General features: G+C 39.0%; 2 protein-coding genes across 2 annotated transcripts in view; one reads left to right on the top strand and one right to left on the bottom strand.

The window, feature by feature from the left end:
• Positions 1-7272, top strand: part of ddah1 (dimethylarginine dimethylaminohydrolase 1) — a 77785-nt gene extending 70513 nt beyond the window's left edge. The window contains exon 7 of the mRNA XM_085376062.1: positions 5034-7272. Coding sequence (XP_085232188.1) covers positions 5034-5150 — 117 coding nt within the window. The 3' untranslated portion in view covers positions 5151-7272. The remainder of the gene's footprint in view (positions 1-5033) is intronic.
• Positions 7273-10314: 3042 nt separating this feature from the next.
• On the bottom strand, positions 10315-16344 carry mpl (MPL proto-oncogene, thrombopoietin receptor). Its single transcript, XM_085376214.1, has 12 exons — positions 16251-16344; positions 15879-15996; positions 15374-15543; positions 14761-14912; positions 13753-13888; positions 13550-13661; positions 13149-13318; positions 12566-12708; positions 12021-12201; positions 11704-11785; positions 11453-11540; positions 10315-10773 (listed from the first exon to the last, which is right to left on the bottom strand). Exons 1-12 carry the CDS (start codon positions 16342-16344, stop codon positions 10315-10317), a joined length of 1905 nt encoding a protein of 634 aa, XP_085232340.1.
• Positions 16345-19162: the final 2818 nt, after the last annotated feature.

Here is a 19162-nt window from a genome sequence, read left to right as displayed (position 1 = left end):
CAAATTGGTTTAGCGATTTAGATTTAAGGAGCACTTGTCTTTGTTGTTGTTCATCTTGTCCAGGCCTCTGAGAAAAACAACTGGGGAAAGAAACCCTACAAAAGCTACATGGTTGTTTTAGTGGACCAATGCAGGCTAACCGCAGCCAGAGCTGTAATTTCTTTTTAACAAAAGAACCTGCAGTTTGATGAGAAGTGTCCTTTGTGAGCATCAGACCGCAGGCTAGGAGCCAGAGACATTGAGGTCTTGTTTTTCTCAGAACTTGAGCAAAGTTGTTCAAATCAGCTGCTGTAACAATTGGTTTAATATCATTGACAGGTTCAATGACTTCCAGTTTTACTGTTTTGGTTCACTCTGGCCAGTTTCAAATGTAAAGTGTTAAATCCACTGTGGCTGCCCAGCAACAATCAGCACAAACAGCATAATATGCAGCCAGCTGGTGAGCGTCGCAGACTTCATAGACCAACATTTCTCTCCCGAAAGATCAGGACTAATTGCCCTTTGAATATTAGACTTCTATTCATCAAATATATTGCAAATAAAACGTCTTTGACAAACTTTGAGAAACCGTGTGGGCTCAGCGGCTGTCTCGCCGTGTACATTTTCACTACACGGATACACACAGCTACGTGCTTTCTCAAATATCTCTGAAACATGCAGTGACCTACTTACATGCTGTTTATTTTTCAAGATGTGCCTTTCACCCGTTACACGTACTTGCTACAGTCGCTTGACGTGAATGACATGTTATTGTCTCACCTCCGTCTCTTTGGGGTTTGGACAGGCTGAGCCGTAACTGTTATTTAGATGCTTTGGGGTCATTCCACATCACAACAAGTCAAAAGAATTCTCACTGGATTGAACCTGGCAACCTGCAATCTGCAGAGACAGTACTCAAACCTCAAAATGTACTCTGTGGTTGAAACCTCAACCTCCGCCAGCTATTTTTAGAAGGAAAAATTCACCAAATTATGCGTCTTTGGACTAGAATCCACAGTGAAGACTTTTGTCAACAAGATTAACTGAGGGAATTCAACTTGAACATAATAAAATCTTGAGCATATCATACTTCCCTTTTTGAAAGCACATATTAACAGAACATTTGGAGCACTATTTGAGATATGTATGCTAGTTCCATGAACCAGTTTCCTTTCAAAGGTTCAAATTCTTCAGAAATTGACCTGGAACACAGTTTTGGCTCCAAAAACTGTCTTTTTAGAAATTGTAGCCTGAAGAGAGTGGAAAAATATTAATAGCACAAGATATAACTTCTACTGCTTCTTCTTTTGGCTGTTCCCTACAGCAGATCATTTACGTCCATCTCACGCAATGTCTAGCATCCTTCACTACCACACCAGCCCTCTGCATATCCTCCTTCACGGCATCCATGAATCTTCTTTGTTGTCTTCTTCTTTTCCTCCTGCCTGCCAGCTCTATCTTCAATACCCTTTGTCCACTGTATCCACTATCCCTCCTCTGTACATGTCCAAACCATCTCATCCTTGCCTCTCTGACTTCTAAGTAAAATCTGAGCATCTCATCCTCCTGTTTTTTGGGTTCGCCACAATCTCCAAGCTATCCATCAAAGCAGATCTCACTACCATCTTCTAAACCTTTCCTTTCACTCTTGTCTTGCTTCTACTGACTTTCATCCCTCTTCTCTCCAGAGCATACCTCAACCTCTCCGGAATCTCTTCCACCTGCTCTCTGCTCTCACTACAATCACAATGCTGTCTCTAAATGTCACAGTCCACAGAGATTCCTGCCTGAACTTATCTGCTAACATGTCCATTACCAATGTAAACATGAAGGAGCGCAGAGCTGAAGTAATCCCACACCCACCTTAAACCCATCCGTCACTCTTACTACTACACACCTCACCACTGTTTCACTCTCCTTATAAATGTCCTTTCCAGCCTCACATACTTCTTTGTCACTCCTGACTTCCTCATGCAGTACCACAGTTCCTTTCTTGGCACCCTATCGGTTGCTTTCTCTACATACACAAAGACATAGTGCAGCTCCTTCTCTGTACTTTTCCATCAACACTATCAAAGCAAACATCGGGTCTGTAGTGCTCTTTCTCAGCATGAAGCCATACTGCTGCTCACTGATCATCACCTCTCTTCTTAACAACTCTTCAGCTTCAGCAGCTCTTTCTCATATCTTTATAGTATGGCTCATCAACTTTATCCCTCTGTGATTACTACAGCTCTGCACATAACCCTTGTTCTTTAAAATGAATATCAGTACACACCTTCTCAAATCTCCATTCATGCTTTCAGTCTCCGAGAGATAATACAAGCCGTAATATAGCAAGGGCAGTTTTATCTGAACTGACTATCCTGTCTAGTACAGTTCCCAGGGGAACTTGTTGCTTGTTCCCTCAGTGAGATGTAGAGATTTGTCAGCACAATTACCAAGACACTGCAAGATGTCTGCTGCTTTCTGATTCTAAACACTGTCTGGCCTGATCTCCGGTCTATTTTTAGTTGGCTCGTGAAGTTACATAATAGTTCCACATCAACAAAGGCAGGGGGTCATGAGAGAGGATTGGTAGGGTCGGATGGGGGTGGAGATGGGGCACCTTTAACGGTTAGTGCTGGCAGCTGCTGTTGAGGGCTCTGTTTGGACACATCGAAACTAAGCAGACAAAAGGTCCGGTGAAATATAGCAACTACTACTTTGCTGAGACCATGCCACCCTGACCCAGCATATAAATCTCAACTGAAGTAATGAGAACTCAGCTGGAAATGATCAAAAAAAGAGAGACTTTGGTTTCAGAGGTGCTATAAAGAGCAGAGGATTTAGTGATGTTATGTTGGGAGAATACTGTGAAAGCTTAATTTTCCCTGAGTTATGTCTGATTATATGGTCTAAACTTAAGATGTTTTTGAGAGGCAGTTCTGCTTGGTTAGTCCAGGATTGTTTTCCAGAGGGAAAATCATTCTAACTTTAGTGACCTCAAATGTATTTCTTTATCACTCTCTTTCCCCATGAAGCTTTTATTTCATTTTATTTTTATTTGACTTTGTCTTTATTTCTACCTTTACAACTTTGGGTCAGGTTTCCAATAAGTGCACCCATTCATATTCCCCACAATTCTAGTGCATTGATCAAACTGTATTATTAGCTTTAGCAATAGGCTAAGTTGTCTGTTGTATTCACTGACGACACTTGTCAGCATGTTGCTTAGTTTAAAGCATTGCTGCCATGCCTGTAGACCATAGACTGTATATAAAAGATGGAGCTAACCATCATCACTCCCTGGGTTCTGAGCCTCTACTTCAGCATTTTAGCTGTGACAATATTGTGGGTTTCTTCTTTGTTTGTTTGTTTGTTTGTTGTTTTGGGGGATGGGGGTAGCAATGTTTCATCAAAAGGCTAAAGTGCCAAGTTATCAGCTAATGTTGTCAAGTAAAACCTGTCTCGATAAACTGCAGATACTTGCTAAATAGTCCTAAGTAAATCCGTAATTGTAAAGCCCTAGAGATGGGTTGTCCACTATTTGGCAACTAGTGATAGCACGGAAAAAATCTGTATTCCCTAACCACTTGTTGAATGGGTGCTGGAGGTTGCTGACAGTTGATAGATAATTGTTCACAAAGAGCACCAAAAACCTCCTCATGATTACTTTGGTCACAAGCAGATTCTAGCTGTTGTAGCTTGCTTGGAAGATGCCGACTTTATGCTTGCTAACTGCTACCCAAACAGTAATAAAGCTTGAAAAAGTGCAATACAAGCCAAAAATGAACAACAATGTGAACGTTTTGAGTCACCATTGCAGCCACCATGTTTACTTTGAAGGGGAACTGTCTGTTTCCAGCTTTTGCTGCACTTTTTGACAGCAGTTGCTTTACAAACCACTCTGCCTCTTCCCTGCAAACCATGAGCAACCTCGGCAATCTGCTAACGACCAAAGCAACAGGAAGGATGTATTTAGCACAGAACTGTATGTTTCATCTAGTGACTACCAGCATACTTTAGCAACTCACAGCCAACAAATTGGGAGATAGAAATTTTTCTCATGTGGTTGGCAGATGGTTACAGACTGGTCTCTATTGGAAATAAGTGTAATTAGGGCCCAAGAGACTAAGAAAAAAAAAAACAAGCAAACCTGAACCTGAAGCACCTCTTGGACAGGCCGAGCATGCTGCTTCAGACCATGTTATTTCATTTATTCAATTAAAATGCCCTAAAAGGCACAAATTGCACAGTTTGGACCAGACTGGCCACTCCCCACACTTCAAGCCCTGCGGATCCTTAAAAAAACAGCAAATGGCAAGCAGGTTTTCTCAGTTTGATTCTAATACATATAAATAAGAATTAACATATTTTAACAAATAGTATATAATTGTTACAGGAGTCCATAGCTGGTCAGCACCAATGTTGAGAATATTTCAGGAAAGCTCTGATTTGTGCTGCTGGCCGTGTTACACAAAATGTCCCAGAAAAGAATCAAGACTTAGACAGAACTTCAGTGAGGTGAGGTTACACATGGCATCTGGTTCAGCAGAGGCTTTATCAGCCAAATTGCATCATGAGATAAAAATTAGTTTAGTTGGTCCCTCTGGCTGTGCCATAAGGCCTCACTGAAAGTCACAGCAGGGTTGAAGTTAGAGTTTATAGAGAAAACTGTCTTGGTTTGGAAGCGTGGTAGGAAAACGCTAGTTTTTTTCTGGAAGGTGTCCACACAGTGACACACTACTTTACAAGGGTCTTTTGAGAATGTCGTCATAGTTCTCACTCCCTTCTCTCTCTCTTTTCTTCTTCTTTTTTTATATTTTGCCGGGAGACCAGGAAAGCTTGAATGCTTGTTCTTCACAATTTGCGTCTCCCTGCAGAGTTTTTATATCACGGAGAATTACAAGTTGACAAGCTGAGCAAACAAACTTAAGTGTTACGTATGTTCCACTTCCAACTTAACTACTTCACATTAGATTGTTCTTTAGCCTTTTCTAATTCTACTGAATTGAAATGAACAGAGAAAATTAGCTAATTCCTAGCTGCGCTCCTGTCTGTGTGTCCTGCAGGTGTTTGAGAAGCTGAAGGACCACATGCTGATACCCATGTCCAACTTGGAGAAGGTCAAAGTGGATGGAGCCCTAACATGCTGCTCTGTACTGATCAACAAGAAGGCAAACATCTGAGCGGGGTCACTCGGGGTCTCTCAGTGCATGGTAACCACGCGGAGCCTTTAACTAATCACCATGGATCCCAAGGTTTGACCATCCTGGTATACAGAGGAGGTGTAGGGAAGTTTAATGTTGCTGAGGGGCAAAGGGAGTAATCTGTCTACCCTTTCACTCCAAAACACTAAAATAAAATTAAAAGTTTGAAAGAATAGTTCAGTTGATTTAAAATACAATATGTTCGTCAAATTTTCTCCTTATTAATTCATTTGTATTTTCCAATAGCATATGCTGCTTCACTTGTATACAAGCTGTTGTCATTAATTACAAGTGTATCTGATAAAGACCTGATCCCAGATCAGATTAGTCAACCATGTGCCATGTTGAATTTCCCCTTTAACCTGCACAGCAGGTAGAACCACTTTAGTAGAACCACACTTACTTACTGTCCAGTGTTTACAACTCTGAACCACACAGAACAGAGCGCTGGTGAAACCCAGTGGGACCTGTCAGCTGTTGTCTCTGTACAGTATGGTCTTACCAACATTTGACTTCAGATGTATTAATAATTCAGCTAATTCAGAAATCATTTGGGTACAAATAAAAATGATACAATTGATGTGCATTGTTTATGGTCACCCTTTTAACTGTGATTTAATTTTTCTGTGTGTTTGCTTATGTAATGAATTATGCACTAATTCTTCAAGAACTGTGTTTTGGAGCAAGTCCTGCTACGATGTGATATAAAATCTCAATGTGATTGTTGCAGTTACACTTTTTTTTCCTCTTGTATGTCAAATTGCTTCTGTTCTATGGTGGCCCTGAGAGGCCAAACGGACTGCAACTTAGGAAAACACCAGCAATAAGAAAAATGCTTCAAAAGCACACAAAACACAACGGAAATAGGAAAAAAGAAATAGCAAAGAACAGATTTCCAAAAGCACAAGGGAGGTGTATTTTTGGGGAGACAATAACCCGACGGACTAGTTGCAGGAACCAAAATATGCTAAGATTGCACTGGGAGACACTTAAAAGAAGTGGAGAATCTATTGGTTTTGTGTGGAAAGAAAAGATGAGAGGTAAGTGTGTTAGCCTGACTATTAGCCTGAAAATCCGTCATTAGTATTATATGAATCATGATAAAACACGCCTACCATGTTTTGGGTTCCTGCAACTGGTCCGTGAGGTTATTGTCTCCCCAGAAACACTTCCCTTGTGTTTTTTCCTATTTCCGTTGTCATTTTTCCTATTTCTGGTGTTTTCTTAAGTTGCAGTCCGTTTGGCCTCTCAGGGCCACCGTACTGTTCCTTTACAAGTGGTGCTAAAACAAACTTCCAAAACCATAACATTGCTTATTAATTCAAACAAATATTGTGAATTCTTATTCTGAAAATAATTCTTATTCTGAAAATACAGTTCTTAAAAAACTTGAAAAGCCTTGTGAAGATGTGAGATTCTGGTGTGATTACAGTGATTTTTTTTTTTTTTTTTTTTTGCATTATAACTTGTTATTTATTAAAGCCACCCGATAGAGAAGCTACCAGTGACTGAAGATTATATATAAAGATGGATGTCACCTCCCAGACCGGTGGAAAAAGAAAACAAAAAAATTACGCATGTGTGGAAGTGCCTTAAACCTGCATTACTTATAATGGGCACCAGGGGGCGACACCTCTTGTTAAAAAAAAGAAGAAAAGATCATGGATTGTATGGAAGTCTATAAGAAAATGATCCTACTTTGCATTTGTTGTATGACTTCAGAAAACATGGATGAGTTTATAGTCTCAGTTGGTGTCCGATAAAACAATGCCGTCGTATCGGCATCAATTAAAACAATATGGCATTGTTTTAATTGATTTTAAATGATGATCTATTTAGGGTAAAACACGTAAAGGTAAAGATGAAGCAGGATATTCTTTAGCGTCCAATGTTACTTGTTTTTTGTTTTGTTTTATTTAGTCAGATCTACTTCTTGCTCGTCCAGGTTCAAAACATTAAGATGGTGATGACAAAAATGCTCCTTGCAAACCAATGTGTAGCTGTATCCATCTTTTATATACAGTCTATGGCAGTAACTGGTCAAGTGATGCTATATTGCAGTGGTTTTGTAACGTTTTGTTGATGTAAACATTGTATAAACAAAGAGATCCCCTCTTTGTCATCCCGACAGACATGTAAGAAAGACTTAGAAACCCTAACCCGACAGAGGTGGAAAATTAGTGTTTTCATTATTAAACTCTGACCTAGACTTTCATTTACTCGAACAGAACACCTCTGCTTCTTTTAATCTACAGTGCCTCTCTGGAAAATCAATGACTTCAATCCTGCTGAATGATTCTGAAGGCAGTGTAGTTTTCTCACATCATTAACTGTGCCAGTGTCGTTAATTACTCTAATTTTTTCTTCTTTTTTTCCCCCCTTGTATGGCAGTTTTCACTCCACTGTTGACTAAGATCTTGCTGGGAAACTCTGTCTGTCTCACAGAACCCAGTAGGACCAAATGTCACTGCAGTCAGAGTTTGTACTCAAATACAGAACAAGCTGTTTGCTGTGTTTCCATGTGTTGCGTCCCAGTAGGAGCTGAAAGGTTGACCTGCCTCGGTGGCCTTATTCCTGTTGTTGCTGAATTCACGTTTTTAGGGCCTGTAAACATGGCAACATAGCATACGTAAACACGTATACTGTGTTACACCGTATGCATGTTAAAGCCCATCAGATTTCAAACCATGTCGTTTCTCACCCTGATTGCAAGTGAAAGTTAAGGAAATGACATCATGAGGTGAGTCAACCTCCCTCCACAGACATTTGTGTATGGGCAAGTGGGCAGTGATGAAACATGGAAAGAATTCTTGTTGGGAGGAGAGGCTTGTACGCCAGTAAACACTGACTCTTTTAAGCTTTCTCTCTTTCTCTCAACTGTCTCCCTCTCATAGCTCGCTTTTCTCCCACCCTCTGCGATTGCCTCATAGACGATTGTGGGCTAATTTATGGCCATGATATCATACAGTCTGGCGAACGCTGTAGATGTGCCATTAAAGTGCGACAGCAGTATATTTTACAGAAGGCGGCTGGCTGGATGCGGGGTGATAGCATACAGTAGTTGCAGAGCCATTTGTGATTCTCAACCAGTGAGTGATACAGTCATACACTGTCTGATTAGTACTGTGTCAAGAGCTGGCATTATCTAAAATCATCAACCTCCCCGAGTGACACCAAAATATTCAATAAATGTTTGAATGAACATTTAATGCAGTTCTTGCTCTTTGAAGACGGTGTTCCCAAACAGTGCAGTGATTTTGTTAAAGAATTCTTGTTCATTTTCTTGTTGGTTCCCTCGTCCGCACCAGTGGTCGTGATGTTGTGATTTCCCATGTTTCATCTCAGGTCTTAAGTACAATTTGTGAGTGATAATTATTTGAATCATCTTACATTGAGCCTTTCAATTATTTTGTGTAATAAATTAACATCTAGCTGTAATGTGTCTGTTGGTTTTTGTTTGTTTTTTATGACAGAGTTGAAGTGAAACATCCTCACCAGTTTACTCATATTACTACAAAGTTAATATTGCTTACGGGGATATCGTGTGTGTGTGAATGTATGATAAAAATACAAACTTAAGACTCGGCCAAAATCTAAATGTTCTCCCAGTTTCTGTCATGTAGTGTAGCTGCCCACATGTCTGAGAAGGACTTACTGTGACAACAGCCCACCTGCTGATCTCTACCACCACCTACTGACAGTAAAAGTATAACACACAGAAAGACTGCTTGTGCTTTGAAAAATAAAAATAAGATATCTCAAGGTAGGATACTGTAGCTGTTATTTAGGTGGAGGCAAGAAAAGCAAGAAGATGAAGTCTGACGTGAACGTTTTTGTTCTAAAAGCCTTAATAGAAAAAATTTATCGTTGTTATTTTATGGAAACACTTCTTTTAATCATCCGATAAGTCACCACTGAGCCCTAACCCTCATTTTGTATCCTTTTCACAGCCAACTTTACATATTGTACTGTACATGAAATCTCCACCACTGGAAACAAAGTACACTTCTTACCTTGTTCTTTCTTTTTAGGGGAACTTGATATAGATGTTTCTGATACTCCTTGCCGCAGTGACCTTGCAGTTAAACTTACCTGCAGGCCCAGCCAGAGGCAAATATGTAAAATGTTGAGCATCTCCTGGGTTTCGCTTTGAAATGTAATACCAGTCAAAGCCTAAATGGTTCAGTGACTACAGAAAATCCAAAAAGAATATAATTTTGTTAAATTTTATTGTCAAAACTGCAAAACATGAAAACAACATTGTAATGCATAATTAACACTTTTTTCAGTTATTATTGTACTTTCTTTAAAAAAGAAAAAAGAAAGGAAGTTGCAAAAATGTCTAAAAAGTAACACGTACAATCACTATACAACATTGGTAGGACAGTGAAAGGGGAAAAAACACTCGGGTGTCACCTTCACTTGGCAACAATGTAACATTTAAGGGGAAATTTGCTTTATACAGCATACAGAAAGAATGTACATCTTCTACACCAAGGTCCAAAGCAAACTCCGTTGCATTCCATTACTGCGATGTACAAAATTGTATCACAATAGTGTAAAACTCCCCCAAAAGAAATGTTAACATAACAACTTTAAATTATATGAAATATAAGCAGCTGCGGAAGACTCTCTGCTCCATAAACAGCGGCAGTGTGAATGAGCCGGAACGTGTCGCAGAGGGATCCTGTGAGCATATGGCTGAGTATAGCACAAGACTCAGAAATGATTCTTAATTGGTCACACCACTGAATGCAGTCACAGACTCATAGTCTCACCATTTTCTCTCACACAAGATAGAGACAGCCCTGCATACAATATACAATTTGACGATGGAAAGTAAGATGAAAGTCGCTGTAAAATCCTGCCAACCAAAAACTTAAACTCCATCTGATCCTAAAAGACTACATATCAGGGCTGACCGTTGATGACGACTTTGTGGAATCGCTTCTTTACTTGGGCCAAACAATGTGTTAAGGCTCAAATAATTCATAGCTGAGCTCTGTTTTCATTTTGTAGCCTTTTTTTTTTTTTTACAGCCAAACAGTACAAAGGGCAGAGATTACTGTACAGAAGATTTGCACTGATGGAAACAAACAAACAAACAAAAAAAACCAAACACTTGCTACACTTTTTGTTCTTCTTATGGAAAGTTAGTATAGATGTTTCCGGGACTCCTTGCAGCAGTGACCTTGCAGCTGAATTTTTCTGCAGGCTCTGCCAGAGGCAAATATGAATGGTTAAGAAGGTCACTGCATAAGCAAGGTGAGAAGCAGACGGAGCCATCAGAGCAGGAACACGTGGGAAGGTACTCATCTCCTATCTCATGGTTTCCTTTCTCTGTCACATGCTCATGTATGTAAATGTTTGCTGGTGAGCAGAGAAAGATACTGTCTTTGTTGAGAGTCACGTAGTCTGGAAAGATTTCTGTCCCCGGGCTTCCATCTACCAGTTCGCTGCTGGTGAAGCTCCCTTCTGATGACAGGAGCTCGGCGAATTCTTCTGACGGCTTCCTAAACTCGGAAACCTCTTCTTCAGACATGATCTCCACTACAGATGTAGTGTTTTCCTCGGAGCACAGCTTTTCTAGAACAGGATGATCCTATAGTGTACAGGGATTTATTTTTAATAAGGAAAAAAAAATGTCATTTGAAAAGTGCTTTCATTTGGAGCAAGCTTAACTTTTGTTTTTCTTACAAAAAAACAAAAAACATACTGCTATTAGTTTGATCAAAATATTTTTTGACATCTAAATGTAAAAAATGCATTTAAATCCTTGCTGACTTTGATGTGTAACACTGGTGATCAGAGCGGAATCTACGGTTACAGCCCAAAGACGAAGCAGCACTTTTCAGTGGAGAAGTCTACAAGAAGGTAGTTCATCAGGTTAGAATCACGAGGGACACGCCTCTAGTTCTCCACCATGAATTTGACTGTCAGTATAGACTTCTACTGTATTAGATACTGTGATGAGTTAAAAGATCACCATTTATTAGTATCATTAATATTAATTCATTTAAAAGCAGGCACTTTTTTATACAACGAGAGTGTGAAACCTTATCATCATGCCACAAAGATGTCACAAAACTAATCTAAATTCATACTGTAGATATTTTCCAAAACCAAATAAAATACAGATCAGAGTATTCCAATAAATAGTTGCTGTTTTTTGCTATGGGTGGGCCTGCAGGAGTTTTGTGATCCCACATAATATCTGTTTCTAGTCCATTTTTCCAAGAAAACAAGGATGAAAGTACCTGTAATGCAGTTAAATAACTTACCCTTTTCTGCGTGTTGATCTCTGTCAGATAGCCTTGCAAGACTTTCTCAGGGTTTGGAATTGGTGGCCAAAAATACTGCTTGACTTTCCTATAAAAATGCACAAAAGAGAGGAAACATGTCCTTAAATCTTTTTATGTCATAAAATTTAGTTAAAAAAAAAAACCCTTATAAAAGAAAGGGAACATCTTGGTTTGGATTTTCTTATAGGTGATTAAAATTTTGAATGAGCTGTGAGAAAAATAAAATCTACCTGATGTGCAGGGCACACACGATGGTGCTGATGGTGGCTGTTATCAGTATAAACACTGGGATACACACGATGAGCAACACGCCTGAAAATGCAATGCATCCAAGTTTGAAATGTATCATATCTGTTTGTTCCCTTACAGCAACAAAGAACATCATTGTACTTAAAGATAACATTTCAAACTACTAAAAGTTAAATAAACTACTTGCTTCTAGTTCTTAGAAAGGAGTAATCTACTCATCTCTACCTAGTGATACTTTTTATTTTACTTTATGGTCAAGTTTGTATTTATTGAATTTTTGATCTTGCTGGAGGCTTACCTGTGTAACTGAGGGAGTCACGGGGGTTTTCACCAGTGAACACATTGGACCAGTCACTCCAGAAGCCAGAGTAAATTTGCCCAGCGGGTTTAGCTCTGACCCTGACTCTGTACTGGCTGCCTGCTGGAACCTCAACACATGCTTCTGTCTTAGGGCCCTTTACTATCTCTGGACGGAAATACTGAAACAGAAAGGGAACCAAATCACATTATTATATGATTATAGTCTGTTATTTCCTTTGCATTCTTTGACAACACCTTTGAGATTTCTCTTAAAATGCACTCATGCATGTGATTTAAAGGGCTGGCTGCACGTAAACTGAAAAAGTTCAACGCTGGCGCCATCTGCTGGAAAGATCAAGCAGCCTTCACACTGCTTGACACTGCTTAGACCTAATATCATTGGTCCACAAACAGAATATGTGCCATCATGATAATTCTAAATAGTTTTGAAAGGAATCTAAAGGGCAGGAAGGAAGATATATTCAATTCAAACATGGCCCTTGGATGTCAGTAAAGACAGCGCACACATACACAGCTACTTACCTTCCATCCTTCATATTCTTTCAGCTGGTGGTCAAATTCATACTGTAGGTAATTTGACAGTGACGGAAGAGGAGCGTCCCATTTCAAGCACAACTTATCTTTCTTGAGGATTCTTTTCAGATGAGTTGGTGGGGATGTTTTGACTGCAAAGAAAAAATCTTTCATAAGACCTTGTCTCAGGTTTGATCAGTGAAAAGGAAGCCCACAAACCTAACTGAAAGTTTCCTTCAAGACATCCAGGCAAGCTTAAGAGCTAACAAACCTCTGCCTTTCCTCCAAATTGAAAGGTAAACCAAGTCTGAACATGTTCACAACTGACCAGAGGACTGTTGTATATATTAATCACTTATATGACTGAAAGATCTGAGTAAATGTATGAGCATGTTCTTAGAAGCAAAACTTCAGCATACAAACTAAAGTAGCAGTTAGTCATTCATGGCACAGTTGGTTAATAATGGGGACTTTTCTGAGCTGCTTCTTGATTTAAAAAAAAAAGCAAAAAAAAACAATTTTAGTTTAAACACAGATCGCACATGCAAAATAACCAAGAATGATAGAAATAAAACAATTAAATGCCACTCACTGGAGTTGCTGAGTGTAAATGCTCCAGTGTAGAAAGTCCTCCTTTTTGGACATGAGATGTTTGTGAGCTTGACCCTGACTTCCCTGGACTCTCCTCCATGGAAACAACACTGGTCAATGATTTTCTCATCAGCCACACATTCAGTCCAACTCGTCCACCTCGAGGTCTTGCTACAAGAGTTGTAACAAAGTCAAATCACAGAAAATAAAAGTTTCATATACATTTCTGTTGAATTGACCCGTTCAAAACTCTGGATTAGTTTGAGTATTTTAGTGCTCAAACTGTGTGACAATAAGATGGAAGGATGCTTGGATGGATGCTTTTGTGCCACAACACAGGTGGATGGAAAAATGACCTGTGCGTAATAATTCATGAAGTGATGAATGAGTGTTTTGTGTTACCTGTGAAGGATTTGGTAAAAAAGTCCAAAGTTGTTTTTATCATATTTGCTCGAATTCCAGTGACAGGTGACATTTTTCAGGTCAGAGGTGAAGCATAAAAGTGCAGTGTCATCTGAAAAGCATGGAAAAGATCATTACTGAGCAACCAGGTGCTGTTCAATGGGTACCATTTTATTCTCTCTGTAATTCTTGCTTGGTCGCACCTGCACTTTGGGGGACCACAGCTCGCGCAGGATCTGACCACCTGCTCCAAAGGCCATCAAAAGGTGAATCAGGTTTAATAGCGACTTGCACTTTAACCTCCTCGCCTTCTTTTAGAGAATCCAGTGTGTCCTCTTTCTTAGGTAGAAATCAAAAGCATCATCATAAAGCTTTGTTTGAAAAAAGTAACCACAAAAATATAAGCTACAACGAGATGAGTCAGTCTCAGAAGGCAGAGCTCAGGAATCATTTGGTAATTCTGGCACTGGTTATCAGCAAACTGACAGTAAATGGAATTCTATATTTAGGCAGTCTTTAGACTGACTTTTATAACAACTAACCACCAAATGCATAACTTCAAACCTTCATAGACTTTGGGGAGCTGTATAAAAATTCACATCCAATGCAGTTGTCATGAACAGCAGTTGAGCCGTAAACACTTGAAGAATTATAAAGATGGTCTTAACCCCAGGGTCTAGAAAGGGAAGCTGCTTTGTGAAGCACCCTAAGGCTTCACAATGGGTGACCGATGAAAACACAATAGACTACTCAGTCTTTGTGGACTATGATGATTGCAGACAACATGATCTGTACCGAGAGCATGGAGCGGGTGGAAGAGATTCTGGAGACATGGAGGTATGCACTGGAGAGAAGAGGAATGAAAGTCAGTAGAAGCAAGAATGGACCAGAATGGACAAAATTAGAAATGAGCACATCAGAGGGACAGCTTAGGTTGAGCCGTTTGGAGATAAAGTTAGCGAGGCAAGGCTGAGATGGTTTGAACATGTGCAGAGGACGGACAGTGGATGTATCGGACAATTGAAGGTTAAGATGGAGCTGCAAGGCAGGAAGAAAAGAGGAAGACCACAGAGAAGATTTATGAAAGGAGGACATGCAGAGCGTTGGTGTGACAGAGGATGCTGGGTGTAGTGTCAGATGACAACAGATGATCTGCTGCAGCAACTCCTAAAGGGAACAGCTGAAAGACAAAGGAGAGCAGCTGTGTGTACCTCTAGATCTAACTCCTTGTAAAGGACCTCAGAGGAGTACTCAATTCTGTACTTCACTAGTACGTCTTTTATGTTTGAAGTCCATGAAGGATTCAGCTGTCCCACTTGGCCATTTGGGTGTAAAGACAGATTAACTGGTGGATCTAAAAGAACTAAAAGAAAAAACACTCGGGTTTAGGAGTTGGGGCTGGGACATCATCACAGAAGGAAGAACACAGTATTGGATTATAGGTGGGAAGATGGTGGGAATAATTGACTAGTGCCTTGGCAAAGGTTGAGGTGGCCCCTGACTTTCTAGTTAACTGGTGATACCCACAATAAGTTAGCAATGCTATTTGTGTTTTCTTCTCTCTTTTTAATCAACATAGTTACTTCCTTGCAAATCATCCTAAAGCCTTCCCGTCCTTTAAACTAGGATTCAAGGATGCAAAACCTAAATTCCAGTTCACTGCAACTTATTTTTGATCTAACCCATAACACTCAGCATCTATTCGTCACCTTTATCAAAAGATGAAAATGTTTTAAATTTTGTAATATACAGTATCTAAGTAAAGTTTCTTCAATACTCTTTATGTGATGAAAAATTCAGTTTTGAAAAGACAAGATGTCTTACCATGATCGTTCATAAAGACAGTCCGAGTGTAGATGGTGGCGTTCGTAAAGGATTCAGTGACTGTAAGGATGCAATCAACAAACCACATAACTTCAGGTAAAGAGCAGATGTGCAGCAAAGTTCCCTTCTCTGTTCTCTGGACGGATAATTCACACCTCTGCGCTGGAGAGCTTGATTGGGATGAAAGAAAAAAACAGCAGGCAGGGCTGCTCATTAATGAGCTAATAAAACAGTTTTAAACATGTTGCCTTGCGGGTAAGAAGAAATGCAATACAGGCGACTATCGTGCATAAACCATTAAAATGGTCAATCAATAAAAAAACTAACTAACTAAGAACTTTCCTAAAAATGTAGTCAGTATACAGCAGAAGCGTGCACATAGAATAATAAATAAATATCAGTAGCATGCCAGAAGTATCAAAAAGTGTCTAAACACAATGCATAAATAGTATTTAATAGTTTTCATAATACAGAAAGTTCAGTAGATTCACAGTGTTTAACATACTCTATAGAGTAGAACAAATTATAAGTCCTGTTGTCTGCAGTCTCGAAGAAGCAGGTGAAATCAAATGTTGTCCGAGAGAAACACTTTGGATTAGGCTCATCCTTCAAGAACAAAACATCTGCTCCAAAAATGACAAACACAATAAATGAAAAATATTGGAAATACAAAAAAAAAAAAAAAAGACATTGTGGGCATTGCATTCAAGTTAACAAGGAGCCCAAAGTTCATATTAATGCCTTATGCCCCGCTAACAAAGAAACGTGCTCTGAGTATCTGTATTGCTCCCATTTTCACATTTTGGCAATAGTGTGTGGTTGCATAGTATCAGTTTATACTCCAGTGTTGATAAATAAACCATCCTTCAAGCCCTACCTTCCTCTGACAGATTACACTGTAATCCAGGCACAAAGAAAGCTTGTATCCACAGAATATTAAGGAATATTCCCAATCTGTAGAGGAAATTCATCTTGAATTGAGGCGCTGTGAAATTCTAAACCACCATGGCCATCAAATTAACACCGGTGCAGGCTTGTGTATATACAGTGTGTACGCTGTTTCCTATGCATGGTTTTAAGTAGGCAAGGGTGGGTAAGGATTGAAGGGTTGTGCTTAAAACAGGAAGCAAGCTTTCTGTACAGCAGAAGTAGTCACCAAGAAGAGGCAGATGGACTGATTAGACGTAAATAAACAAAAAGGTTGCGGTGAGCAGAGAATGTGACACCTCGGAAAATGTAGGAAGAACCCGAAGAACACAAATGAGGTTCTTCGGGTGCTTCAAATTCTTTGGTGACCACCTTCAACAGACATTAATTCAGTCTGCCAATGTTTTCCTCCTACTGATGAACAGAGAAGCGAGGTTTTAACCTCTGAAAAAAAAAAACCTTGCTAATTAACCGCTTCCTGACTTACTGCAGCATTGCAGAGCGCAGTGCACAGTTTTGAACTTCAAAAACATCTCAAAAAGTCCATGTTTACGTCTAAACTTCATCCTCCAGCTAACTTTGTTTAAATAATTTTTATTATTTGTCACGATGGAAATAAAAAAAAAAGAAAAATCTGGCTTTATCCACAAGAAAAAGTATGGATTATATTGTATAGTAGTATATACATTGTATAGTGATGCCTCTGATGTTTGCAACTGGAAAGCGCCGAAAGATCTTATTTAAAACTATATTAAAGTTTTTTTGGGGGGCGGTTTGTTTGTTTTGCACAGACGTGTATAGAAAAGAAAATAATTTTCACCTTATGTCATTAGAACACAGTAATAATGAAACACGTGAGAGCAGAAAAGCAAACTTATCATTTGATGCGTGCTGACCACACCACAGATATGTCTGATATATCTCTGCTACCATGAAATGAAAACCTTGAGTCTAACTAACTTGCTTTTCAGAGTTTCATTAGTTATAAGCCATAATCATCCAAATTAAAACAAAAAAGGTTTGGATTTTTTTTTTCATTTTATGTGTAATGAATAGAGAATATTTGAAAGTTTACCCTTTCCAGTTGAATTATTTAACAAAAAAAATCATAGACTATAATTTGAGATGCACTAATGGTATCCACATACTTGACTGTGTTATTAAGAAACTATTAACCTTGCGTAATGTTTGGTTATGGTTGATGCCATGCGATTTGCCAGCTACCAAAGTTGACCAATCTCTGAGAGGACTGGCTTTTTGTTTGTTTGTTTAGACACACCTGAGGCTGAGGACCTACCACAAAGATTGTCTGAACTGCAACTAAACACCAAAGCTTTGCTGTGGAGTTGTGTTTATTAGTAAACTTAATCAATATTTAGATAGTAGCAGAAATATTTTAATGTCCTGTTAAAAATATCTTTTCTCTGACATGAATTTTGCATGTTAGCTCTATAAAAAAAAGCTTGTATGTGTTTATGTGTTTGAGAAATGCGGATTATGTGTGTGAAGGTATGTTGGAGAGCGCAGGAACAAAAGCCAAGGCTACGACTGAGACTAACGGAGATCCTGTTCAAGATATTTATCAGATTGTGAAAAGACAGGTTTTACATTTACACTCAACTGCTACTTCACGTGATGCATTTTGTTAGTACCTGGCTTGACTCCCTTTTTCCTTCAAATTTCTGCTCTGACCTCTGACATCAACAAGGGATTTTCATCCAGAAAACGGATGCTCAGTAAACCTCTGTAAACCCGAGACATAGCCATGCATGAAAATCCCTGTAGAGCAGCAGTTTCTGTCATAGTCGGACCACCCTGTCTGGAACCAACAACCACGTCAAAGTCAGTTAAATCACCTTTCTCCTTCATTCTGATGCTCAGTTTAAACTTCTGTTGGCTTGACTGAATATAAAAAAGCTAACTTATGTTGTTGTTGTTTATTGTTAAGGTATGTATGAGCGACTGAGAAATAACAGGTTCTGACAGCTGGAGAGAATTTAAGACTATTTTTCTGTAGACTTCCTGTTATAAATGAATAGGTACTGTGTTGTATTCTGTGGCTTTTGTGGTGATTTTGAAAGTTTTGAATCCTTAGTTAATTTTGGGTTGCTTTTTATTTTTTCTTCTTCTCTGTGTTTAAGGTTTAGATTTTTTTTTTTTTTTTTAACTGCTTGTTTATTCTAGGAAGGAGTTTTAGCTTTTTGATATTATGCTTTAAGGTTTCTGTCTGGATTCCTCCATGTTATTTTTGTAGCATGTTCCAGTGAGAGTTTCCTGTCTGCGTTTAGAAGGTATCTTTTTATTATCAGCACCTGTGTCTCAATTCCCCCACGTGTCTCCACTTCCCTATTCCGCAGAGCAGTCTGTCTACACTCAGTGGATTTTATACTTTCGACTCTGCATTCAACCTCAAGACAATAAATTATGCTCTTGCTTAACTTTTCGCATTCTTAAGTCGTCTTCGTCACTTTTAGGTCCTGTTACACTTACAGACACTGCCATTACAGTTGTAAACACTTCATTGTAAAGTTATAAATAAAAATACAAAAGAAGAAGAAAACAAAAAAAGTATATTTGCTGATGTCTGTGTGCACCTCAAGGAAGAAAGGCTCATATATTTCTTGCCAGGTGTGTTACAGTCTTTTGCTGAGGTAATTACTTTATTTATCATTGAGATAATCCTTTGAGATACTCAAAACTGAAAAATGTGTAGAAGAAAGATGTAAAAAAAGAAATACAGTTCCAGATATCTCATCCACATTATTAGAAAACATATTTCTAAAAATTGGAGTTTTATGTCATCCTCAAGTCAGTTTACCTTAAGGCAGACACTGAAGAATCAGGAAAACTGAATTAAGGGCT

This window comes from Diplotaxodon limnothrissa, linkage group LG17 (assembly GCF_057381915.1).
Source record: "Diplotaxodon limnothrissa isolate DT_005_m linkage group LG17, D_limnothrissa_male_GT1.1, whole genome shotgun sequence".
Classification (NCBI taxonomy): Eukaryota; Metazoa; Chordata; class Actinopteri; order Cichliformes; family Cichlidae; genus Diplotaxodon; species Diplotaxodon limnothrissa.
Note: the sequence above shows the minus strand (reverse complement) of the source record. Positions and strands in the feature narration are given on the sequence as shown.